This window comes from Ammospiza nelsoni, chromosome Z (genome assembly GCF_027579445.1).
Source record: "Ammospiza nelsoni isolate bAmmNel1 chromosome Z, bAmmNel1.pri, whole genome shotgun sequence".
In the NCBI taxonomy this organism is placed as follows: Eukaryota; Metazoa; Chordata; class Aves; order Passeriformes; family Passerellidae; genus Ammospiza; species Ammospiza nelsoni.
Genome location: NC_080669.1, coordinates 86,729,262 through 86,753,655, shown reverse-complemented (window position 1 = coordinate 86,753,655; position 24,394 = coordinate 86,729,262). Strand labels below are relative to the sequence as shown.

Here is a 24,394-nt window from a genome sequence, read left to right as displayed (position 1 = left end):
CGCCTCCCTTCGCCTCACGCCTGTTTCATCCCCTCCCCTTCCCTTGTCTTTTTTTTTTTAACGCTGAGGGCACTCCATTGGTCATTCTGTCTGCCAATCAGACCCTTGGACCAATAGCAGTGCGGCTCTTTAAAGAAAAGATAAATGAGGCCAATGGGCGGCCTCCCCGCCCAGCGGCGGGGGCGGGGCGGCTCGGGGGGCGGGTCCTCAGAGGAGGTAACGCTGAGGGAACAGGCGGCGGCCGCACAGCACTCGGGGAGACGGAGGAGGATAAGGAAGGGGAGAGGAGGAAGAAGGAGGGGAAGGAGCTGTGGCTCTCGGCGGATCCTGGTGGTTCCCGGTAGGTGCTGGTGGGTGCCGGGCCCGGGGTCCTGCCCCATGGGCAGGGTCGCTCCGCTGGCGTTGTGCGGGCCGTGAGGAACCGTCCGGGCCTGGTCCCGGCGGGGCCGGGGGCGCCTCCCTACGCCCTCGCCCTTTTTGTTGTGGTGGGACCCCGGCTTGGTTATCCCGCTCCCGCCGACATTACCCCCGGGCTGTGGTGGGAGGGCCGCGCTGTGCCGCCCGTGTGTGTGTGTGTGTGTGTGTGTGTGTGTGTGTGTGTGGGTGAGGGGAGGGAGGAATAAAGAAGTTGTGCCGCTCCCTCTCTCCCCCGCTCCCTCCCTCCGTGCCCGGTGTGTTTTCCTTGCAGGGGTCCGCAGAATATCCCGAGCTGGAAGGGACCCGCGAGGATCATCGCGTCCAGCTCTTAGCGCTGCTCAGGACACCCCTCTGTGCCTCCTGGACGTGCAGTCAGGGTTAAGTGTGCGAAACTCCGTGGAGTTATGGAGGGGAAAGTTAGGAGCGGTGTGGGGTGAGGGGTTGTGTTTGGAGCTAGGAGTTTGTGTTTGGGATGGCGAGGCCTCGCCTCACCCTTTTGTCTGTCCCCTCTCCTTGTCTGCAGAGCCGCGGGTGTAAAATACACACAGCCCACGTGAGGCAGGACTCGAGATTTTATTCACTGGTTTAATTCACGCCTTTAATGCTGCAGCGACCTGTGTGTTGTCAGAGGGCAGGGGTAGGTGGGATACTGGGGAGAAATTCCTCCCTGTGAGAGTGGTGAGGTGCTGACACGGGCTGCCCAGAGGAGCTGTGGCAGCTCCATCCCCGGGTGTTGTTTGTAAACAAACACAACCTCGTAATGTCTCATCTGTCTCGATAAGTGCACGGAGGAAGCTCTGTCGTGATAAGGGCAAGAGGTTGGTGTTGTTGCTGCAGAGTTGTTTGTAGGGTTTTTTGTTTTGTTTTTTTTACATTTTGTGGAGAGTGGAAGGGAAGAGAAGTGCAATGCAGCGTGGTCTTTTACTGTTCACTCTGGGGAAATAAAAGAATGGAAAAAAGCTTGTGAATGAGTGAAGAGCCCTTGTGATGATTGTGGAGAGCTGTTGAACAGCTGGGATTCAGGCTACAGGCTGGTCTTGTGTCTCTTTGGTCATCCATCACAGTTTATGACTGAGAAAAACCCAACACGTGTGTTGTGCTCTTTTCAAATGCTTGTGAGTGGGATAGCATTAAGAAAAAGTTTGTTTACTGGGCTTGCCAAAACAAGTGTCTCCAAAAACCTGCAGCCTGTGTATGTTGTGTGTGGAGCTCATGCTGTCACAGTCCAGGGGTGTAAAGGGTTTAGATCCCATTGGTAGTGAGAGGTTTGTAATAACAACTTGTTAGGAGACCGCAGGTAACAGCAGGTTTGTCTCTTCTCGAGTGCTCTGTCTTAGCCTGGAGAGCTGTACTTCCGAACTGATTCATGGCATTGCTGCTGTGGGGGCTGGCCTCTGCACCGAGGGACTGATTAGCGCTGCTCTGTTCTCCAGGCTGGAAAAAGAAACACCCTCTGGCTGAGGTGAGGGGCCAGCAGAGCGAGGTTGCTTGTTTAGATTTTCTCATGCTTTGTCGAGGTGTCGGTGCGTGAGCGGGCTGTTTGTGTGCTCCTTCTGAGGCACAGCTTTCAAACTTCTAACGTTTACAAGCTCCGGTGAATTCGGGGGGGATGAGAGGGTGGGTAAAGGAGGTGTCTGTGAAGTCCCTTCCCCCCTTTGCTTAGCACTGTCGTGATGAAAGATAACATTAGTTACAAATGCCTTGAAGAAGTGGAAGGGGAGGTTCTTGTTTAAAGTGGTTTCCACTTGAAGATGAGTCTGAGCATATGTTGAGCAGCATCTTGGGGTGTTGAAAAGAGTAACCTGGCAGCTGGTTGTTGTTCTGCAGTTGTGTGGGTCAGATACACAGTCAACAAAAGGAGTGTAAGTGTTTGAAGATCCATTTTTTTGATTGAAGAGGCTGGATGTGCATGATAGAACCTTGGAGAAGAATTCATCAGCTTTCCTGAGGTTTTGTTTAACAATGAAAGAAACAGGACAATTGAAGCAATTGAAAAAATGAGGTTCAAGATTTGGTCTCTGAACTGTTCTCTTGTTTCCTTCCACCCAGCAGCTAGATTGACCAACAAAATCAAATACCCTGGAATTGCACAGTGAATCGCCAAATGAAAGGCTCTCCTCCTCCATCTTCCTGTTCCACTTGATCTCTCAGAAGTCTTGAGCACCAGTTGATATAATTGAGTTTATTGGAGCTCAAAAAAACCTCCCTGCTACTGAGGACAACTTTAAAAAACAAACCTTGTTTCCATCTCTCTAATCCCTTTCTCACAAAAGTACTGGGAGAACAGGCTTTGTAGTATGTTCTGGGCAACAATGAATCTGAGCTCTGCTTGAGACTGAAGCAAATTCCTAAGTTTTGTTTGTATAAAGAACAGTACGCAAAGTTTTAATTATTATAAAACGTATTCCAGAGTTTTCAAATGTATTCAGTGCTGCCTTAATGGTTGTGCATGTAAATGCCCTGTAATTGAAAGCATCCATTTATGGGCCTGACTTGCTAAGTGAGCTGTAAATTCTGCTTTTCAGATTGGATTTAATGACTTTTATCATAAAGCCATAAACTGGTTGTGAACTGTGCCGAGAGGCAAACAATACCTAAGCTTACTTTGCCAAAATATTTGTAATTGTTGATTTGTTAAACTGAATTGCTGCAGGTCATGCGATGGGATTAGGTTTTTGTAATAGAATGGAGAGTACAGGCAGCCCTGTGCTCAATACTCTCTGGGCTAGAAGAAATTGGCCACTGCAGAAAACCTTCCTAAACATTCCTCTCCACTTCCAGTAACAGCAACTCCATTGCAAACATTGCAGCCTTCATTCCAGATGACTTTTTACTCTGATTATGTGTTTGACAGCCACAGCGTGAAGAAAGACCAAGCAGAGACCCCAAGAGGGGAGCTCCAGAGTCTCCCATCAGTTTAGTCTGGGGCTCGAGCTTGGTTTAAAACGCTGGAGCAAGAGGAGATTAACATCAGATAGATATATAACATAATGGAACCCTGCTTATCAAGGGGGTGGGGGCTGGCTTGTCTGAGGAGCACTAGGCCCCTATTGAAAGTGAACTTGCATTAACGAATTGTTAAATGCAGTTGTTTGGGCTTTGACAAAGTGGAGGAGCTGCTAAGCTATAAACTGAAACAGGTACCTAGGTAACTGATAGCAGCTCTGTGAATATTCCTGTCAAATTTAGCCCAGGAGTATTTATTTTCTAAAATAATGAAGCTGACACTTGCCTGTTGCACATGGAAAATTTTAGTTAAAATTAATGAGGTGAAAAGGGCTTAAACTGCTGTGTTTTGGAGTGCTTAGTCACAGCTTTTCTGGGGCTGTTAATGTCCTTTGAGTTTCAAGAAGCACTACTCTGATGTTGTTCATAATATTGATTAAGTGGAGGAATTTTGCATCTTTGTAGAGACAGGTGGATTGGCCAGCTACAGTTGTGGAAGTTTTCCTCTTCTGCAATTTTAAGAGAGTTGCTAAAATACATTGGGCCCTCCAATAGTTTAATCAAAGGTCAATAAAATTAGCAACTCTTCCTTCTCATGTCTCCTGTTGCAGGCAATTTTAGTGTGCCAGGAGTGCATGTGTTAGATGGAGTGCTAATTTTTTAATAGCAACACACCTTTTCATTACTGCATTGGCTACAATTTGAGGTAGCCCATAGTAATTGAAGAAAAATCCAGCTTCCCAAGCTTTTTTAAGATCATTATCATGCTTGTTTAGCTCTATGAGAAATTTGAGTTTTCTCATTTGATTCATAAACAGACTTCATGGAGTGGGTGAGATACACAGTCATGATAGGTGAGTAACTGTGTTTTCAATGAGTATAGTTATGTAGAATTTCGAGATGCATTGCAATACTAGAGTGTGGTAAACTTAAAAATATGTGTGAATTGAGTCTCTGTATAGGCATGTTTCAATTTCTCACTCTAAAGCTGGCCCAGAGGAGGAAATCCCTTTGCTCCCTCCTTCCCTCACAAGTGTCACGCCTTGAACTTCATCAGCCTGTATCAAAACAGAACCAGGACCTTGATCTTGCTGGCCAGAGCTCCTTGGGATGGGAGCTCTCCAGAGCTGCCTCCCCTACTGAGCTGACTGTTGAAAACCTTAGCTGGAGTCTGAGGGCATTGCTCAGTGGGGCTGAACTCCCCTTCCAAAGGCAAAAACCCAAAAGAAACCCTAACACCCAAACCCCAGTAAGGGAATACTGCCCTGCTCTGACCTGAGTGTGAATGAATGAGCAGTAGGAATGAGCACTGTATCACTTTTTCTGGTGGTGGTTCTTCAGAAGGGTATCACAAAACCAGATGTCTGTTTGTAGGAAATGAAAGAGTTAGCCCTTCTGGAATCCTGAAAGGCAGTTTTTTGAGGAGTGGTGAGGGCAATAGATGCCCCTTATCCTTTCCACTGAGTGATTTAAGCTAGAGTGTATTCTATCTCAAATGTAAAAGATTGACTTTGATTTTAGTTTGAAGTTCATACTGAATTCAGGTGCACATTGTGCGCTTGGTGAAATTGATAAAGAATCTTTTCCAGATTCCAGGATTAATGAAAAAAACATTGCCTTTTAAAAAATCCCAAAAATGGGACTAAAATAGGGAGGAAATGAGCTTGTAGACTTTCTCTCAAATACCACAAATTATTTTCCTCGATCTTCTTTCCTCAGGAGCTTAACTTCTGTCTTCTTTATTTCAGAAGAGCTCTTGCAAATGAAATTCTTCTAAGCCAGAATACTTCTAGTAAAACCAGGAGAGATCAGATTTCTTTATTTCAAGTTTAAGATGAATAAGCAGACTGATATGAAATATGTTGCATAAGGCTTTAGAATAAATTAGCCAGAAATCACTTGATATTTTTGGTAGCACCAGTGTGTTTATAGTATGTTCCAGACACTCAGGAAAGGAAAATTTCCCTTGAAGATTTCAGTCTGCTAGTATGCTGCCCTTAAGGTTTTCTTCATCTTTTGTGCTTAGTTATTGCTGGGATCATGGGCTTAATATTTAATACTTGTTCCAGAGAACCACAGTAGAATGGAATAATAGTAGACATGACTCAAACTTTGACTTTAGGAGTTGCCAACTATGACACTGTTTGACCAACTATAGAAACATGTGTGCATCAGGGAGGAGAGATATACTGCGGGGGCAGAGATGAAACAAATACCACCAAAGTTAGGCAATTTGTAGCTCTTCCAGTTTTAATCTGTAGGGAGTAACAGCACATGGCTCTCTGTGTTCCATCAATCTAAAGGAACTTTTGTACCTTTCTGGGTAACAATGAGTACTCCCTTGAGTATCCCTAGCTGCAGTTTGAAGGCACATTCTGGAGATGGACCGGGATGGAAAGGGCTGAAATGGAAGTTTTATGCTGACTTGGTACTACTGGTTCAACTACAGTTGAGCTTGGGAAGGGATCCTGAAAATCTCTCTGCAGTTGCCCAGAGAGTCCCTGAATCTTGGTGTCTTGTGGTGGATATTGGAAGTAGTGCACAGGAAGGAAATAAAGATCAAATTTGGGCCATGCCATTGGGCCTCAGCAGAAGGGAGCAAAGGGGTCATGGTGCAAAGAGTCAGTGATGGTGAAGCACATCTGAGCTCCTTTTAAAAGCAAAAGCTGTGAGTACTCAGTTTTTTGAGGAGGTTGGCTCTAAACTACGAGGGAATCACAAAAAAACACTTCAAGTAAGAGGGGATGTTACATATTTAGCATGTAGTTAATCTGAGGCCATTTTAGCAATGTGGAAATGTTTCTTGCAGCATTGGTAAAGATTGTGTTCTATGTGCATTTGGGGGAAGAATATGTTTTATTATTTTTTTTTTTAGTGGATGAAGAATGTGTACCATGCAAAAATCTAGAGGAATGTTTCTAGCAAGAGGCAAGTGTCAGCAGTGGCAGTGTATGCAATTATTGTTCTTTAAAAGATCAAAGCTTCTTCTATTACTGTATCCATTTGAAGGTAAAAGTTATAATTGATGAATAGAAATGGGATTTTCTGGTCAAAAATGAGCTTTAACAGTGACTCCTAAACCCATTGGTGTAAAAAAGGTGTTTCTGATACCATCTGGGTGGGTACATTTAGAATGATCAATGCAGGTCTAGGGATCCTTATGTTTGTTTGAGAGATGTTCTGCAGCAGACACGTGCACCCTGCCTTCTATCTCCAGTTCCTCATGAGGTGTAAATTTCTATCCTTATGCTTTATATTTAAATTATAATGTTGAGAGCTTTAGGATAATATGACAAAATTAATAAATGCAAAGATAACGTTAGGCTGATACAGTATTTTTCTGTGGTCCTTGGATTAGTCCTTATACAGTGTCTTCAAGTACTTGAAATTAATTTAATGGAAGAAGTAAAGCTTTCAGGCTTGGTCTCTGTCCAGGGGAACATCCCAAACTGTGTGAGCTGTGTTCAGGTAGTTTCTTTGTGAGGAGAGGCTGAGAGCCCTCTTATTTGAGGGAGGAACGTGATTCTCGTGTACCGAGTTGTGAAGCTTGCAGGCCAGATGAATGCAAGTAGTTCTTCATTCTTCAGCAAAGTTTTCAGTGGTAGAACAAGAGTGACTTTCTGAAACTAGGAAGGGAATGAATTAAATTACTAGAAGTAGTTTTTCTAACAGTGAGCACTTAAATACTAGTGCAGTCTGCCACAAGAGGTTGTGAAGGCATGTTTAAAAGGTGGTTAGATGGATTTGTGGGACAGCAAGTCCATAAATTGCTTCTGATGGGAGAAAGTAGCGATGTAGCCTTTAATTTTGTAACAGTTTAAATTGCTGAAGGATTATGGGGAGAGTGGACTGCAGAAAACAGGTTCACATGCTTTCCTTGAATAGCATGTCCTTTTGCCACCTTAGGAGCCATTGTAGCACTGGGCTGGATGCACCATGGCTGCATTTTCACTGCAAAATCTCCTTTTATCCAAATTGCTCATAATTCAGCCCACTCGTGCCTTGCAGTTTGCACTGTCTTCTCTAGGCTTGGAGCAGAGTGCCTTTTTTTCATAAATTAAGCTGGTTGAAATACTCCCATGTGAGTACTCATCACAATAGGCTGAAGTATTAAGCTGAATGAAGTCCCTGTCCTACTTGTGTCACATTCTCTCTGCTCACCCTTTGAAAGATACAGGGTCACTACTGGAATAACTTACTTACTGAAATTCTTATTGATAACTCCTGGCAAATCACTGACATGGCAAAACAATAGCTAGAAGGAAGAAGTTAGTTTAAGCCTCCCAGACTCCTAGTCTGCAGCTGTGATGTATGTTGTGTTTTTGTTAAATAGCTGCAAAGTTGCAAAAAAATCATTGTTAGAAAGGCTTCTTTAAGTGTGTCTCTTGGTGTTTTGGGGTTTTTTACAGTTGATTTTCATGGAGGTAACATATCAGTTTTTGCTTTCTGACATCTTCTGCAGAAGCTGGATGAGCCCAATCTGTAAGGCAACTGTATAAAATAAAATGTAGTATCTAGAAATTTCTGACTAGTTAGGTCTGCGCTTACTGTCATTTGGAAATGTAAAAAGAGATTTTTTAAAAAATTTATTTTCCTCCGAGTATGTCAAAATAATGTGAAAGTTAAAATGAAATATATGGAATTTCTAAATTCTTTTGTGCTCCAGGATTTAAGTTACTCAATGTGTATTTGAAGGAGAAAGGCAAATCTTTATTAAAGAAACACCAAACCACCAGAGAACACAGAAAATTTTATTTCATTATTAGGGGAGAGAATACTTCAAAATTGAGCACCTCATCACAGGGAGTATTAAAAGCTGAAAAATTGGATAAATGCATTGAGACTGTTTGGAGGGCCTGGAAGAATAGGCTCCAAAAGAGGGTATTTACTGCCTTGGTGGTAAATGAGACCTTTCTGAAGTCTGTGTTTTATAAGGCTGACAGTCAAAGGAGTATTCTGTGGCACTGAAAGGTGTCAAATTTGAAGCTAAAGAACAGAAAGTATTCAGATAAGGATAAGAATTGGTGTGTGGATCAGCAATGATAGTGGTACTTGATTGCCTACATCTGTCAGCACTGAATTTAATATTTAGATATTATACATCAATTGCTGCTCTTTTGAAACAAAGTCTTAAAAGCCAAAGGGATTGTCTCCTTTTGTTCAGTCTTTCTGAATTTCTTGTGTGTGCCTCTGAAGCACCCAGTGCTGGCCTTGCTCAGAGGCTGAAGTATTTTTATAAAGCTCCCAGGGACTGCTGCTCCCTGCTTTAGAAACTGAGTGTGATTCTTCAACCAGTGGAGGCCCTGCAAGCCTGCCTGTTTAATCTTTGGAGCTGCTTGGTGTACTCATTAGGGGTCTAATGTCTCTCACTGCAAGGCCCTCAAATGGTTCAGAACATATCAGGCTGCTTAACTTGGCTTTGTCACCAAAATAAATGACTTAAATTAAAGCACATTTCCAGCTATGCAGTCAACACTAGTGCTGCAGTGGAAGTCTCTTTCCTGTAATTCATCTGACATCACTTGTAGTACATCAGTACCATGTGTGAGCAGCTTTTTAGCTTAAAAGAGAACTATCTTGGCAAAACCCCCAGAAAACTGATGGGTTTTTGCTCTTACCTAGCTGAATTTTTGTGGAAGGGCATTAGCACTGGTGGTACCACAGAAAGGAAGGAGAACTGGGCTTCCTGTGGCAAAAAGCTGTTGTGTTGGCTTGACTCCTTTTCATACTATACCTTGAGTGTCTGAGTCAGTGTTTCATTAAAAAATGTTGTCTATTGAGTTTTATTTTTCTTGTTTGCTGTAGCCAGGCCTCCAGTGCAATGCTCAGCAAAACCATGAGTTGGAGTTTTGGGGACAATTCAGTAATAATTTAATGTTGCTGGAAGAAGATAATTTCTTTATAGTCTTGTGTGAAAATGAATGTTTTATCTTTTTACCAGGGCCTCTACAGACAAAAAATGTGCAGTAGTTTAAAACTGAGAGAGGGTTGGTCTGGATTTGGTATAAGGAGGAAATTCTTGCCTCTGGAGATGGTTAGGTCCTGGCACAGGTTGCTCAGAGAAGTTGTGGCTGCCCCGTCCCTGGAAGTGTTGCAGGTCAGGCTGGATGGAGCTCTGAGCAGCCTGGGATAGGGGAAGGTGTCCCTGCCCATGGCAGAAGGTGCAACAAGATGATTTTTAACAGTCTCTTCTCAAAATACTCAGTGATTCTGTGGTTTAGGATGGAGTATTTTCAATGGCTTGCGTAAAATTATCAGTGTTGATCTTGGACCCTGTTAATTAGCACCTCTGTCTCCCTGACCCCAGAAAACTACTTTGCTACCTTCTGTCATATTTTTTGGGTGCTCTGAGAAGCTGGTTTATGGAGGTGTAATTTATTTGAATCTGAAATGTCATGCCTACTGAATGTTCTGTTTTGTGGAAGTTGCAAAGTTATGACTTAAATTACCTGTAGAATATAATCTAGTATTTGTTGACTTGGCCCTCACTGAAAGTGCAAAAATGTGACAAGGCATAAATTAGCCATGAATACTGTAGGCTGAAGTACCTCGGGTCATGCTGTTGTGCAGGTGGGAGACTTCAGTAAGATGAAGTTGGTATATTTGGGATAGATGTGAGGAGTGTGCCTGTACAGGTTGGAGAGGCACATAAGCTGCCTTCAAAGCTCAAATCATCAAATAGCCTGAAGGTAGTGTTAGCTTTTAGCTAAAACAAGGTATTTTCAACTGAACTAACTTACTCAGCTTGGGAATATGGGAGCTTTCTGGAGTTCAAATACCCATTTTTTGCCTGGAAATAGAATCATTTTTGACTTCAAAGCTATGCTTCCATCCATAGGACCATTAATGTCCTTGAGCAATTTCTAACAGCTGTGTCTGCCTGTTGATTTCAGGTATTTTATTTTAATGCCTAAAACCAGCCTAATGGAAGCTGCAAAAGCAAGATGCTTTTTCCTAAGTGGCTATCATTTCTCTTTTAAATTATTTGAAGTGCATATTGCAGTGAATGCTAAACATAGCTCCAGTTTCAGCATCCTTTTTAATATTTCATTTTATATTAATATCCTGCTCAGGTAGTTATACTGAATGAAAGGCTTTTAAAATTGAAAACAGACAGTTCTACTACCCTGATGCCTACAAACTAAGATTTTAACTGTTCCTTTAGTGAATTTTGAAAGACTTCATGTTAAGGACTGCCATTTGAGAGGATTTATTATCTGTAGACCACTAAATTTTAGAGGGGACTAGGCTTATTACTAGACTTAGGGGAAATTTGAAATTGGTGTCTCCCCAAGTAAAAAAACCTGGTAGTTATTTAAAACATGACAAAATGAGAAAAGGTTTGTGAAATTACTGGCTGTTGTAAGGTTTCTCTCCAGCTATAATGACTAAATCACCTTCCAAGCACAATTTCATCTGCTAAATTAATTTGGAGATGGGCAGAACGTGCATATATATGTATGCAATTTGTCAGTCATTTGGGGAAAATATTAATAATTTACTTAAACCAGCTAGCCTAGGTACAAAGCTAGACTCAAGTTACCTCTGTATTTGGTGAAGTTTGCTTTAGTCAGGAAAGACTTGACAAAAAATAAATTTTCTATTCCAGTAGTAATCTTGGTCTGTGTTAGCTGTTGAAGAGTCTGCAGCAAACTTGATCTTTATTGATGAAGTACCTAACTGCAATACAGACTACTTCTGAGCTATTTATCTTTTTTTTGTTGTTTTTTTTGGGATGCAGTGTCCTTTGGAATTTCGCAGTGAAAGGTCCTGAGGCAGACAGGTGTTTAATTAATGTGAAACCTCAGTGCTAACGTGTCTCTTGTTTTGGTTTGTGTTTTTAGGGATCAGGTGGGAATCTCCAATTCATTGCTTGCTGAGTGTCCTCTCTGGTGGAAGTCATGTCCATATTGCCATTCACTCCACCAGTTGTGAAGAGACTTCTGGGCTGGAAAAAATCTGCTGGTGGCACTGCAGGGGCTGGTGGTGGTGAGCAGAATGGTCAGGAGGAGAAGTGGTGTGAGAAAGCAGTGAAAAGCTTGGTCAAGAAGCTAAAGAAAACAGGACAGCTGGATGAGCTTGAGAAGGCAATTACCACTCAGAATTGCAATACAAAATGTGTGACAATACCAAGGTAAGTGCTATTGTGTTTGAAACTGTTACAGCCACTTAGGAAATTACTAAATGGATGCTCAGACCTTCTGTGAACAAATGACTGAAAAATAGTTGCATGCTTTTGATTCTTTAAAATTATTTAAAACCTGTATAGGATTAATATGGTGCTTGCTTATAATAGAATCATGTGCTTTGTGAAATCACAATTTCGTTACAATTTTTATTGATATGTAGGATCCTGGTTTTGTGCATTCTGATGATATTTAACACTGGTCTTTGTTTGTAGCACTGCCTTATGCTTTTATTTAATAACCCTGTCTATACTTGGGGAGGGGAGCATGCTGGAGCCAACGCTTTTACTTGAAAAAATACCAAAAGACTAGTTTTTCCTTGGTCAACACTTCAGTAATCTAATTATTTTCAGTTTTATCTGCTAGTTTAAATGGTACAAGCTGCCTCCATTCTCCCTTTTGAAGGGAAGTTTTATCTTTGGAGGCAAGTTGTCTGAAGACCAGTTTATTTACTGTAATTATTGTTATTGTTTAATGAAAACACTTTTTGCTTAATAACTTGGGGTATTTCTTGAATTGCTCTTCTGATATGTATAAAGATTTAGATGAACAACTTGCATTCTACCCCTTTGACTTTCCCAGCTTAATTCATAGCAACTGCTGTGCGAGAGCAAGGGTTATGTTTGTAAGTATAATGCAGTCTGCTCTTGATTCATGTTGCACTGAAATCCCACTGGGGTGCCTGGGCAAGCTCATTGTGTGTGACAGAAGTATCAAATCACTTCACAGGTGTGTTTTCCATGAAAAAGTTAGACAGTTTCACTTTTCTGGGCACTTAAGTCACTTGATGCTAAAGTTATTTATAGGGGAGAGGAGCTACATCTGGTTTATGAACTTCATTTCTGTATTAGCGCATTCATCCTAGCTACTTTCAAACTTTGTATTAATCATAGCGCAAGCTAGATTTGACTGGTGTCACTGATGATTCCATATATCAAATGTGTTGTACTTATTATCTGATAATGGTTTCAGCATTCTGTTTTCGATTTGACACAGCTGTCTGGGAAAATCATGACTATACCCTGAATAACTGACTATTTTAATTCTTATTTTTCTCTTTTTCTCTTCACATTTTGTTTCTAATGCTGCACTCTGCTTGTATTTTCTTCCCTAGAATATACCCAAAAATTTCTGGTTTTGCCTTCTGCTTTCTCCCTTTGCCAGATGGAAACAATAGATTCACAAATATTAGTGCTTTCTTGTCTTAGTGTATTATCAGCAGACTAAGATTGGAACCTGTAAGGTTTTATGTTTCTTGAGATGACTCCGTGTATTTAGCGAGTCTTTACTGAGACTCAGATGAGGTACTTAATTGGAAGTTGTTTCATATGACACAAGTTAAACACAATATAAAAATGTGTACTTAAGTTCTAGAGCTCTTGGATTTTATAGAGCCCTCCTCAAGGATACTGAAACAGTAGATATTGTTATTTCAGAAAAAGAGATGTTTACAGTGAATTTTGTTAGAAGATAACAAACAGTATTCTAATACATTATTATTTTTGAGTAGACTCTAGTCTACTCATAGTAGAGTATGCTTGTATGACGTTTTGTGCTAAAGTAGACATAATAAATAATTCTTTAAAATGGAATACAGATATTCTGTGACTAGCAGTTCTTGCTGTTCTCTGTCCTCCACTCAGCTTTAAAAAGAACTGGACCTGGATTTTGCTCCTCTTGAGTACCTTCAGAGTTAGGCAGGAAGAGTTTTTCTGTTGGTGTTGGCTATTATACAGGGCTTAATTTTAAATTTGAAAATTGTTTTGGCACTAAGGGGCAGGGTGATATCAGGGCTGCCAGCAGTGCCATACAGAATTTTTTAATTTCATAGCTGGGTTTTGTATTGTTGATATTATTTGACTTTGACAGCAGTAGTTTGCGTTCCCAAGAAATAATGAATGTCAACTCGGTACTGTAATGACTTCTTGGAGATTCTGTTCTTGGATTTAGTAAGTTAATGAAACCACTGCTTGAGACCCGCTTTAATGAATGTCTTAAAGATCTGCAGATCAGCAGGGATAAATAATAAAATGCTGAATTTGAAACTTTTTTCCTTACTAGTCAGCAGGAAGTTTGTGGTGCCAAGCTGCTGAGATGCAGTTCTGATGTGACAGCTGGGCTAGCTTTCCAAATGTTGTTCTGCTTGGGGAGGGTTTTTGTGTATGTTGGTTTATTAGTTAGCTTTAGTTTACTTACTACTGTTTTTAATTTGGTGCAGATATCAACAACTGTCGTGGAATGCTTCTGTTTGTCACTATTGCATTATTGCCTAAAGAAAAGTTTCATTTGCAGTTTCAGAAATTTCTGGTCCCCTGGGAGATTTCCAGAGGTTTGATACAGTGTTAAACTCTAGTATACTTTTTCATCATTGAAACCTAAAGCGTCCAAACTCCCACAGACTTTTCACAAAACTGAGAAGCAGCTTGAACAAAAGTAGTATTAAATCACCTACTCAGAAATCTGCATTTCTTACTGTGTGTCATTGATAATTGTGCTGAATCAGGCTTATTCCGCTCCTGTGCTGTTTGTCAAGGTGACTGCACACTAAGGGAGGCTGATCCTGTGTGTACTACACAAAAGCTGCTCATGTGGTAATTAACACAACTTCTTACGAGACTAATGGAGGTTCTGAGAAAGCAGAAGCAAACAGATGGAGTGGGTGTTGGCATTGCACAGCAGGACTGCTTAGCTCTTCATAAGTGGGTCAGTAATCTAGAGCAGAGGCTAAATAAGTACAGAAGTCCTTTTGACACTAGCCCTCTAAGTAATTTGTAGTTATCTTGCTGAATCCTCCCAACGAGCCAGTGGGATTCTAATCACATAATCCTTGTGTATTCTGAAACTAAACGTTGGCACATGAGTTCACTTTTCTAAAATACAAAATGAATTTGGTGGCGTTTAAGAACTTGTCTTTATGCTCTCTCATGCAGTTTTGACATGGGCAGAAGATGTAGTCAGTGGAGAAACATTGTGAGCATCCTTCTTCTAATGGAGCAGTTTCTTCCTTCCTAGCCTGGATTATTCTTTTGAATCTCAGAATCCTAGATTAGTTTGGGTTGAAGGGAGCCTTAAAGATCACCTAGCTCCAACTCCTCTGCCATGGCCGTGTGCAGAGGCATCTTCCACTAGACCTGGTTCCTCAAAACCCAGTCTATAAATGCTTTGTTACTAGTGGAGGCTGAAATCCAAGCATTTAACAAACCAAACCATGCCATGTAGTGAATAATCAGCTGGCATATTGTCCTATCTTTGGCATATAGTCTGGCATATAGTCTTATCTTTGTTATTCAAAAAGTTGTTTCAGTGGTAACAGCACAGAGAATTGAAATCCAAAGTATGAAAACACAACTAGTTTCAGCATCCCAGTATTTTGGTGTGATCAGCTGAATCATTTTTCTCTCTTAAAAAGAGTACAGGTATGCTTCATGCCTTATTTCTGCTCTTTTTAAATGGGACCACAAAACAGTTGCTTTTTTCAAGTGCCTTATAACGTACAACTAGTAAAAAGAGTTTGGTTGGGTCAGGTTTGGGATAATATTGACTTGCTGTAGTTCATTTATTTTCAAAATTGGAAATAAATAAATAAATAAAAAACCACAAAACCATACCAAAGCCTACGGGAAGGGAAGCATTGAATTTGGACAAATTTTTGTTGACATTAATAGCAGTAGTCATATTACAGTTATTATATATAGTTGCTTTTGATACTGTATGTGGGGCTGTAGTTATCACTTGAATCTCAGCTTTAATTGGGGGCTTTGGTTCCTGCAGAGGAGGTAAATTTTACTGCTGATTTATATTGAATTGCATCACAAAAGTAGAGCAGTGTTGAAAGTTGGAGAGCACTCTGGCAGATTTTTGGCTGAAGAAAGGTTTAAAAAGCCCAGCTTTCTGAAACTGCAGTTCAGAGAGTCTCTGCTGGGGTGCCATGCAGGTGCCTCAGAGCCCCAGCGAAACGCAGCCATTGCTTCCAGAGCAGAGCAAGGGCTAATACTCTTGTCATGCTCTTCCTTTCCAGCCTGCTTTGCCATTGGAGTTTTAGTATGATCTGGTCTTACATGTGCTTTCTGTCCCTCTTGTTTAACATGAGGAGAGCTTCTCTGTGTCATGGTTTTTAGAACCTTATTCTTTCTTGTTTTTTTTGCAGCTTCCCAGTTTTGACTTAGAGTGAGAGTAAGAATGTAGATGATCTATGGAATTTGCGGTCCATATTTAGATTTCTAAAGCACCTGGCTTCTGCTTCCAATATGAGCTGAATTCTGAATTTTTGTATCATTCAGAATCAAAGGGAGAATCCTACAATGGGTTCCATGGTTTTGGGAATGTGGAAGATAGTGAGGGAGTGTTGGGAAGGTGAAGCACACAGTAACAAATCAAGTGATTGGTTGGAATTACTGATCAACTTCATTAACATTGATGGTGCTTTGAGATTTTAGGAGGAAGTAGTAATATTTCAAATATTTTAAAGCCATACTTGTATGGCTTTCACTTCATCCAATAGTAAAGGCTGGTAATTTTTTTAACTGCTCCCATGGAATTGATTGTTGCTGATTCTTCTGGGGAAATAGGATGTTGTTATTTAAGCATTGCATTCAGGATACCTTTCTGATATTCTTTCCTAAAAAATGTAAAAATGCAGCAGCATGCATTGATTGCATCTGAAGGCTGTAGTGTTTTTGGGTTTGGTTGTTGTTTGGTTAGGGCTTTTTTAGTGAAATAAATATCCATGTGACTTCTGAGCCTGAAAGACTGCTCTTGATGCTGAAGTGAATAATGCTATTGACACAGCTTCTCTTAGGCTTACTTTAAGTATCCAGGAAATAAATCCAGTATATCATAATTTTGCTGTATTTCTGATGTACTCAGCAATGCTTCAATACTTAAAACTGCAGAATCAGATGAAAATTTGTCAAACGCATGAAAAAAAATGCCATTTGACTTGATTAAAATCCTTTGAAGAAACTGTTTCTCTGTTATATAAATGTTATTCCTTTGGTTGCTTGCCCCACAGCCCTTTCCTCATTCCCTACTGTGAATAAGACAAGGGGCCTAGGCATGGCTTATGGCCCATGTTAAAATTGTTTTCTGCAGATTGGCTCTCTTTATTGGTCACTCTGAGCCTCCAAACATGGCTGCAGATCACAGTGTCTACACAAGAGTTACCAGCAGGAGTACACTGGGCAAAGAAATACCCTGCTCAAATATTGGGAAGCTGGCTTGGAACTGCTGTTTGAAAACAAATCTTTTAAAATAATGCTTTTTTTGATGCCTTTTTCTTCACATAACTGAGTAGAAAGTAAATTTAGGTGTAAAGAGGTGAAAAAAACAAACCTTCTACCAGTTAGCATGTTGTCTTGAATTTCTTGGGGATATTTGTCAGGAAAGTGATCACATAGGTAAGTGCAGTAACCTAGTTTTAGAAATGTTTTTGATCACTAATAGAGCTGAGTTGTCAAGCTGATGCAGCTTCTAGAATAGATTGTTTTCAGGGTTTAATATCTTTCCCAAAAATAGGTTACTTCAGAGGAGAGCACTACAGGTACTCCTTTGTTCCTTCTCAGGTTAAAGCCATAGGACACGGGTGATTTCAGCAATTAAACTGGGGTGCAGGGAAAGTTTCTCTGGGAACTGTTCTAGGAGAGTTCCCAACGTCTGCTAAGCTATGAGCAAGTTAGTGAAGAGGACAGTGGTAGGCACTTGCAATAACATTGCAGTCCAGACAGAGGTGAAACCTGTTTTCCCAGAAAGAAAACTTGGCACTTTCTGATAGTTTGTAGCAGAGATGGGATAATTCACTATTCAAGTTGGGGATGGACACTTAATCATAGTTTAATGTATAAAAAATGTCCTCAAACCATGTAGTGTTTCTCAGTCTGGATCCGTTCAGTTGGATGTAAATGAAAATGCATGAAAACTATAGTTGAACATCTTAAGCTTTCAAAAATATGTATAGATATTTAAGACAATGCTTCAAAGTTCTTGCTGAGATTACAGGAATAATATGCTTGTAAATCGCTTGTTGATAAATTGACTCCCTTTTCTCATGACAGGCTTATTGAGGATGAAGCAGACCCCCCCTCTGTTTTCCTTTTGTTGGAATTTCAATAAAAACATTCTTTAGAACAAAGCCAAATAAATCTTTTCTGGAAGTATTGCAAGAAACAGCTGAGATTGGGGGATATTGGCCAAGATCAGCTTCATAATCTTGTGCTCCTCCTTATGATATTTGATGCTATGAGTACTTTGGATGTGTTCATAGGAAAGGTGTAGCAGGAGAATCAAACTGCCCTTATTCTGCAGTCCCATAATTATGGTGGAACTTAAGTATTGTTCTCTGTAAAAGACTAAAGGATGTGGTTATAGAAAAAAGGATGCTGCCCTAATTATGTAAAATGACATGTTCAAACTCGAGGCTGCAAAACACCTTTAGATGTTGCATGGACATACAGTGGGAAATAAAAATTCACATGAGGTTTGACTTCAAGGCTCCCTGAAACTTCCTGTCTAAACTAGAGTTTAACAATTAATATGGCAATGTTGGTAATGTTATCATGTTAAATACTGTTATTCCTTCTATTATTAACCCTTTCAATATAATTCCCACATTATAGTCTAAAAGCAAATTTTGTTAGTTTTCTCCTATTTGAGTAATAATGTTGCTGTATTTCATGTGTGGAGTACAACACAGGATGGATATGAGCACAAGGTAATGTTTGTTTTTTTTCTCTAATAGCTTTGTTTTCCTCTACTGCCACTTCCTACTGGAATAGTCTCTCTTCAGGGATACCTGAGAGCTTCTTCAGATACCTTCAATGGACTATAAGAAAGGGACTTTGGACAGGGGCCTGGAGTGGCAGGACACAGGGAATGGCTCCCCACTGCCAGAGGGCAGAGTTTGATGGGATATTGAGAAGGAATTGTTCCCTGGGAGGGTGGGCAGGCCCTGGCCCAGGGTGCCCAGAGCAGCTGTGGCTGTCCCTGGATCCCTGGCAGTGCCCCAGGCCAGGCTGGATGGGGCTGGGAGCAGCCTGGGACAGTGGGAGGTGTCCCTGCCCATGGCAGGGGGTGGAATGAAATGAACTTTTAACTGAAATTAAGGATAGCAGTTGTGTTCAAGTGTAATTGAGTGGGGTTTAATTACAAATACTAAAACATAACTGTTAACTTGTTTTGTGGCACAGCTGTGGCTGGTGGTGAGGACTGAATTGCTCTAGCTGAGGTTAAGCTTTAGTGTAGGCATAGCTCAGGTTACAGCATCTTACAATGATGTCATCCTGAAAAAGGAAGTCTTAGAGTATTAAACAAAGATACTTATGGCTGCCAGCTTTAAGCTCCTGCAATTCAGGAAGCCATGTGACTTACCCACATAATTTGTTAGAGTTGGTGTGCCAAGCAGGGAGTATTGGCATGTCATTTGAGCTAGGTCAATGTGTAAAAATACAAATGTGAAAAATACTTAGCAAGTAGCAAAATGCTGTGTAGTTCAAAGGAGCTTGTCTCTCAAGTCAGAAGGAAGAAATGTTGAATTTTGAGGATTACATTGTATACTAACTGGAATTCTGGATAAAGGCTGGGGGAATGTGGATTCTGGCCTTGGATTTCCTGCCTTTTTCCAGGTAACCTAAGTTTCTAATTTGCTGTTATTTTTCTGTCTATAAATGGAGATACATATTTTTTTAAGGGTTGTAATAATGCCACCTTCACTGCTATAAGGCATATTAATTGTTTAGAGAGAAAGCTTAAAGTATTTTTTGCTGTTGGATTATCAGTGATGTGAAAGCAAATTTGGGGGTGACAATGTGAATGGTTAGGATTTGTGAAAGTTCTTTGTTTAAGTTGATGCTGCTCTTGATTAGGATTGCCTTAATGGTTAGAAGCAGGAAAAGTCTGAATCAAAAATAAGTGTTAAAGTAAGTGTTTAGGCTTGCTTGATTTTTTTTTTTTTTAATTTTTAATTTGCAGTTAATTATCAGGTTAACAACTGATGCCAAGGCTGCTTGTGTTTACTTTATCAATTTACCTGCACAGTAGGTTCTGTTAGCAAGTTCTGACTAGGAAGAGTAATACCTGCATCTTGACAGTTCATGCTGCCTTTAAGAAGGTGTATTAGTTCACTCAAAAAAAATATATTGACTGTGCTTTATTGTCAATACTGAGCCCCAAATTATCTCATAAATAGGTTTTTTTTTTTCTCCAATAAAGGAGTCAGTCTTTACCCAGTCCCAGTCTATGCCAAATTGTTCCCTATCTTGCTGTGGTAACTCATGCCTTTAGCTGGCCAGCTATTCAGTGTGGTGAAGATTCCTCTCCTCATTATATTCTTCTGTCAAAGTCAGCCATTTTAGTTTTCTTGGTACTGTAACAAAACACCTGAGTGCTGTTTTTACTAGTGTGAATGTTTTATGACAACCTAGCCAATTTTACATGAGAAACTTCCCAAGTATGTCGCTCAGGCTGTTAGTCTAGGAGGAATTTATAGGCTAAACAAGATACTGCAGTTCCTTTACTGCTGCAGCTTTGAACACAAATAGCTGTTTAATAGGCTCCCTACTGATTTAATCCCACTTGTAATGTACACCTGCTAATTTAATAAAAGTAATTTCCCATGTCTTGTTTACTACTTGGAGTTGTTTTTTTTTTTCACTTACTCTGACTCAGTTGCACTGCTGATTGGTGGAAAGCTTCTAAAATTTACTGTGTACAATGCCATAGTCTCATCATGAACAGCTTTCTTTGGTTTCTGTCATGTTGCATTGTTTGAAGCCGACTGGCAGGATACAAGAGAACAATCGGGAGCTGGAGTAAGTTCACATCTCGCTGCATATGCTTTAGAATTGGCAGAAGAACAATGAGGTTGGGGAAATCCCCTTGAACAAGTGCTGCACAGTAATCTGACTTCAGCATTTGTGCAGAAAAATCCTCCAAACTGTGGCTTTTCATTACCAAATATACAAGGAAGTCTTAGAATTAGAGTTGAGAATTTTCATGTAGAATCTTCACTCATAATTGTAGGTAGACAGGCCGCTTTTTCAGTGCTTGGTTTGTTCTTTTCTTGAGTAGTGGATAGAGAAAAGCCTGGTGCAAGTGAAGCATACTCAGTTTTAGTTTAAATGCAGAATTTCAAAGTTACTGTTTAGTTCAGTTAGTGAGTTACCTCCCAGAACTGGCCTTTACTTCTCCTTAGTTTTGTGGAAGGTTTTGAGTTCCTCTGATGCTTGAAATAATTTCACCTCATGCTGTAGTTTTGCAGGTTTGAACATGAAGAAAGGCTTATACCAACTGATGTGGAATCTTGCAGCTTTGTGGCACAGAAAGTTGTGTTTGAAATGGTTTTTGACTCAAGTCAAAACCCTGAAAAAGCCTTGTCTCTAGTAGACTACTCAAATGTTCATCTCATGGACTCCCAACTACATTTTTCAGGAGTGGCTTCTGAACCTTACAGTTTGCATAACCTGCAGAAGCACAGCCTCCAGTGACCCAAGCTCATTGATAATTCTTTACTCTCTTTGTCTTCTCCCATTTCTGCTGCAGTGGGAGGAACTTGAGTATGAACTGAACAGCTGTACCAGGGAAGGGAATTCATATGTGTCCATAACCATGAATTCCACAAAACCAATAACAAAAATGCTTTTTCAGTTCTTGTGCATTTTAATTTTGAATGTTCTGTTTGTCCCATGTACCTGTCTTGCAGATTGATGTCTTGTCTAAACACAGTTAGTACCCAAACATTTGCTGTCCACTGTATGTCTCAATTAGATGAATATAGGAGGAAAACAGAAGGGCTCTACCTAGTGCAAGCTGCATTAATGGCAGTCATTTAAAAAAATCTGTAGTTCTGTTTGCTGATGGGAAGACATTTTTACTGGAGTTGAGTGCTGATGTGTTTGTTCATCCTCTGGGAGCCCCTCAATGTTTTGGCAAACAACCACAGATATTCCAAGAAGGATTTAAGCAGCTTTCCTTCCAGCAAAATCCATGTATTTGTTAACTTAAATGTTAGTGTTCCTTAAGCCTTTGAAACACTCATCTTTTTGGCTGCCATAGGACAGAGAGAGAGAGAGCAGGGCAACTGCCACCTCAGCAGAGGGCAGGTGGTGGTAGACCAGGGCTGACTTCAGGTAGGTGGAGTGAGGAAAAGAAACTGTTGGATGTCCTGGGAAAGCGTTTTACCTGTTAAGCAATTGGATGTGAGGCAAGAGCACTTGTGGGCACAGTCTTCAGATGCATGTTGTGGGTGTGGACCATGAGCAAGATGTTGAAGACTTCAGGACTTGGCCAAGGTCTTAACATGTCCTTTCTGCCTAAGCTCTAGTCAGCAAAGCTCAGGAAGTAACTTTGGCTCTTATTCTAGAGGTGTCTCCTGCATATTCTAGTTTTCTGATGACAGTATCTGCTGTAGGGTCCCATGTTCTCTTCTGGGCCTGAGGAGAACAGAGGCTTCTAGTCAGGCACATTGGCTATTACCTTCTTGATTTTGTCTTATGAAAAGCATATGAAGTAATATAATATCTAAGCAAACAGGCAAAGTGCATTTTAGAAATGTTTCATTTATTTATTCTATCTGAATAATGCAACTCTTCAAGGCTTTTTATGGCTTCCTAGCTAGTTGTGAGTTTTCTTTATTCTCATAATGAAATATGGGCATTGTCAGACATAACTTTGTATTTTTTTGGCAAAAAGTGATGTCACAAGTACTGTTCAATTCTCACCCTCAGTGTGTTGCTCGGGGAAGCTTTCTCTAACGCTCAAACTTTAACTTCATTTGAAATTCCTTACAGGAAACACTTATAATTTAGCTATATAATCATTGGTATTTCTTTATGTTTTCATAAAGACAGTCTGTTGTTTAGCATATGGATCAAGGTCAGTGTATTCTCTGCTTCACCAGTTTTCTGCCAGGTGTGCATGGCTCGGGCTGCAGCAGGGATTGTGGTGGCCTCCCTGCATTGAGCATTTCATAGCATATAACCTCTGTTGTTCTTCTTGGGTTTTGAGATGGATGTGCAAGTCATAGGGGCTGTTCAGAGGAAACTTCAGTTTGAAGTGAGGTATTTAAAAGATCCTGTAACTGTTGTTCCACGAGTAATCTTTTTGCCAAGGTAACATCCTTTTTGAGGACTGTGGACAATTGACTTGAAGGGCTAATCTCTCCCCTTCACTGTCCCAAATACACAGTAGTTAGAGAAGGTTAATCAAAACATCTCATGTTTTCTCAGCTGTCTATCAGCTGCAAAACAGCCCACGCAGGTGGTAGCATCAGCCACTCACCCACTTGAAGGATGACGGACTCCTCAAGAAAAATTACTTGGCTTGGCACTTCCTTGGTAGCTGTACCTGTTAGCTTGTGGGGAAAGCTTTCACCACACCTACTGTGACTAACAGTGGTTAGAGAACTTGAGATAAAGGTCATTTTTTAATGTCTGTTGGGAGTATGATCTTCTGTGAGATTTGTCTGCTATTAACAAAACAGTTTGTTGTGGATATATCAGCCGGTATTGTGGTGGATAGGTCTTCATATACAGGTACTTTGTCTTTGGATATTTCTGATTTTCAGGTCTGTAAAGAATGATACGACATTAACGTGTGAAAATGCACTGGGTGTCATCATAACCCACTGCCTGATGTTATCACAGAGTAGTTTATGTTTCTAAAGATGTGAAACTGCAGCAATTAGAAAATCTTTATCGGCAATAACAGTATAATGAATAAAGCAATGTAGGAACTCCAAGTTACCATTTCAATAATGCCATCTTAAAGCATAAACATCCACGGCCTCAGTGTTTGTAGGTTTATATGGTAATAGGTTTTTCTTTATTGTTGGTTTTGTTGCATGGGGTTGTTTGTTTTTTGTTGTTGAGTTCCCTCCACCCCTTGGTTAGTCTTTAGAGAGCTGCCATTGTGAATGCTCTTGTACACTTGTCATCTTCAGTAGATACAGGGCATCTAGGAGTGATTGGTTTTGATGGCTATTTTGGAACATGTGACTGGGGGCAGTTTTTCCATGCTTAGGTTCCTCTTACCTCCAGTTAGACTGCTTTAGTGTTTGTGAGATGCAGAGCTGCTGAAAGCTGTGTGGTGTTTGGTTGGGAGTAGGGGAACTGCAGGGCAAGTTTCCCAGCAAAGCTGTTAGCTCATGATTTCCGTGGGCTGCTTTTGGATGCTCCACATCTTTGGTCTTTGAGCAAAAGACTTGTGGCCAGCTCCCTGCTGAGCCTTGAAGGAGGCTGAGCTGCACTGCATGCCTTTTATTTCTCAGTCCTGACACCACCTCTGTGTTGCTTGACCTTGTCATTTAGAGATTTTCAAGTTCTACTCCCCACCTGCCTTTGAGCAGAGAGTAGAAACTCCTTGATCAGATCTGTGTCTGAGCAGACCATATGGACAATGAGAAAAGAAAGGAATATTTTACTTCAACTTGGTTTCCATGGCGTCCTGGGAACTTTGCTCTTGAACTTTGAGGTTCTATCCTTCCAGGATCTCGTAGCATTGAGAGAAAAATAAAGGTAGCACTGGTTGTTGTGGACTGCTTTATTCTGTCTGCACTGGGCTAGCATGTCAGGATTTGGGAGAAGGGAGGATGACAAAGTGCTTTGAAGAGCCTTGTATCTGTATTTTTGCCTATGTAGGCAGTTTGTTGCACATTTGACCAGGAAGAAGTGTTCCTTTAGAAAAGGCAACAGAAGCATAGGCTGTTCATCAAGATCGCTTGTTGGCCTGGCACTCAGCAGCACTAGAGAAAATCAGCTACTGGCCCTGGGCAGCAGCCCTCGAATGCTGGGCTCTAACAGTATCTTCTGTACATCACGTTCCACTTTCGTGGCCCCTGTGGACATCCTTGAAGTTTT

At 40.8% G+C, this 24,394-nt stretch overlaps 2 protein-coding genes across 4 annotated transcripts in view; both read left to right on the top strand.

The window, feature by feature from the left end:
• The first annotated feature begins 228 nt into the window (after nt 1-228).
• The window catches only part of SMAD2 (SMAD family member 2), a 49,943-nt gene continuing 25,777 nt past the window's right edge, over nt 229-24,394 (top strand). For all 3 annotated transcript variants that reach the window (XM_059493191.1, XM_059493190.1, XM_059493189.1), the window contains exons 1-2: nt 229-340; nt 11,208-11,497. In XM_059493191.1, the coding sequence (XP_059349174.1) occupies nt 11,265-11,497 (233 nt within the window). In that variant the 5' untranslated portion in view covers nt 229-340; nt 11,208-11,264. The remainder of the gene's footprint in view (nt 341-11,207; nt 11,498-24,394) is intronic.
• The window catches only part of HDHD2 (haloacid dehalogenase like hydrolase domain containing 2), a 361,944-nt gene continuing 337,845 nt past the window's right edge, over nt 296-24,394 (top strand). The window contains exon 1 of the mRNA XM_059493195.1: nt 296-340. The gene's annotated coding sequence lies outside the window, so the exon portion shown is untranslated. The remainder of the gene's footprint in view (nt 341-24,394) is intronic.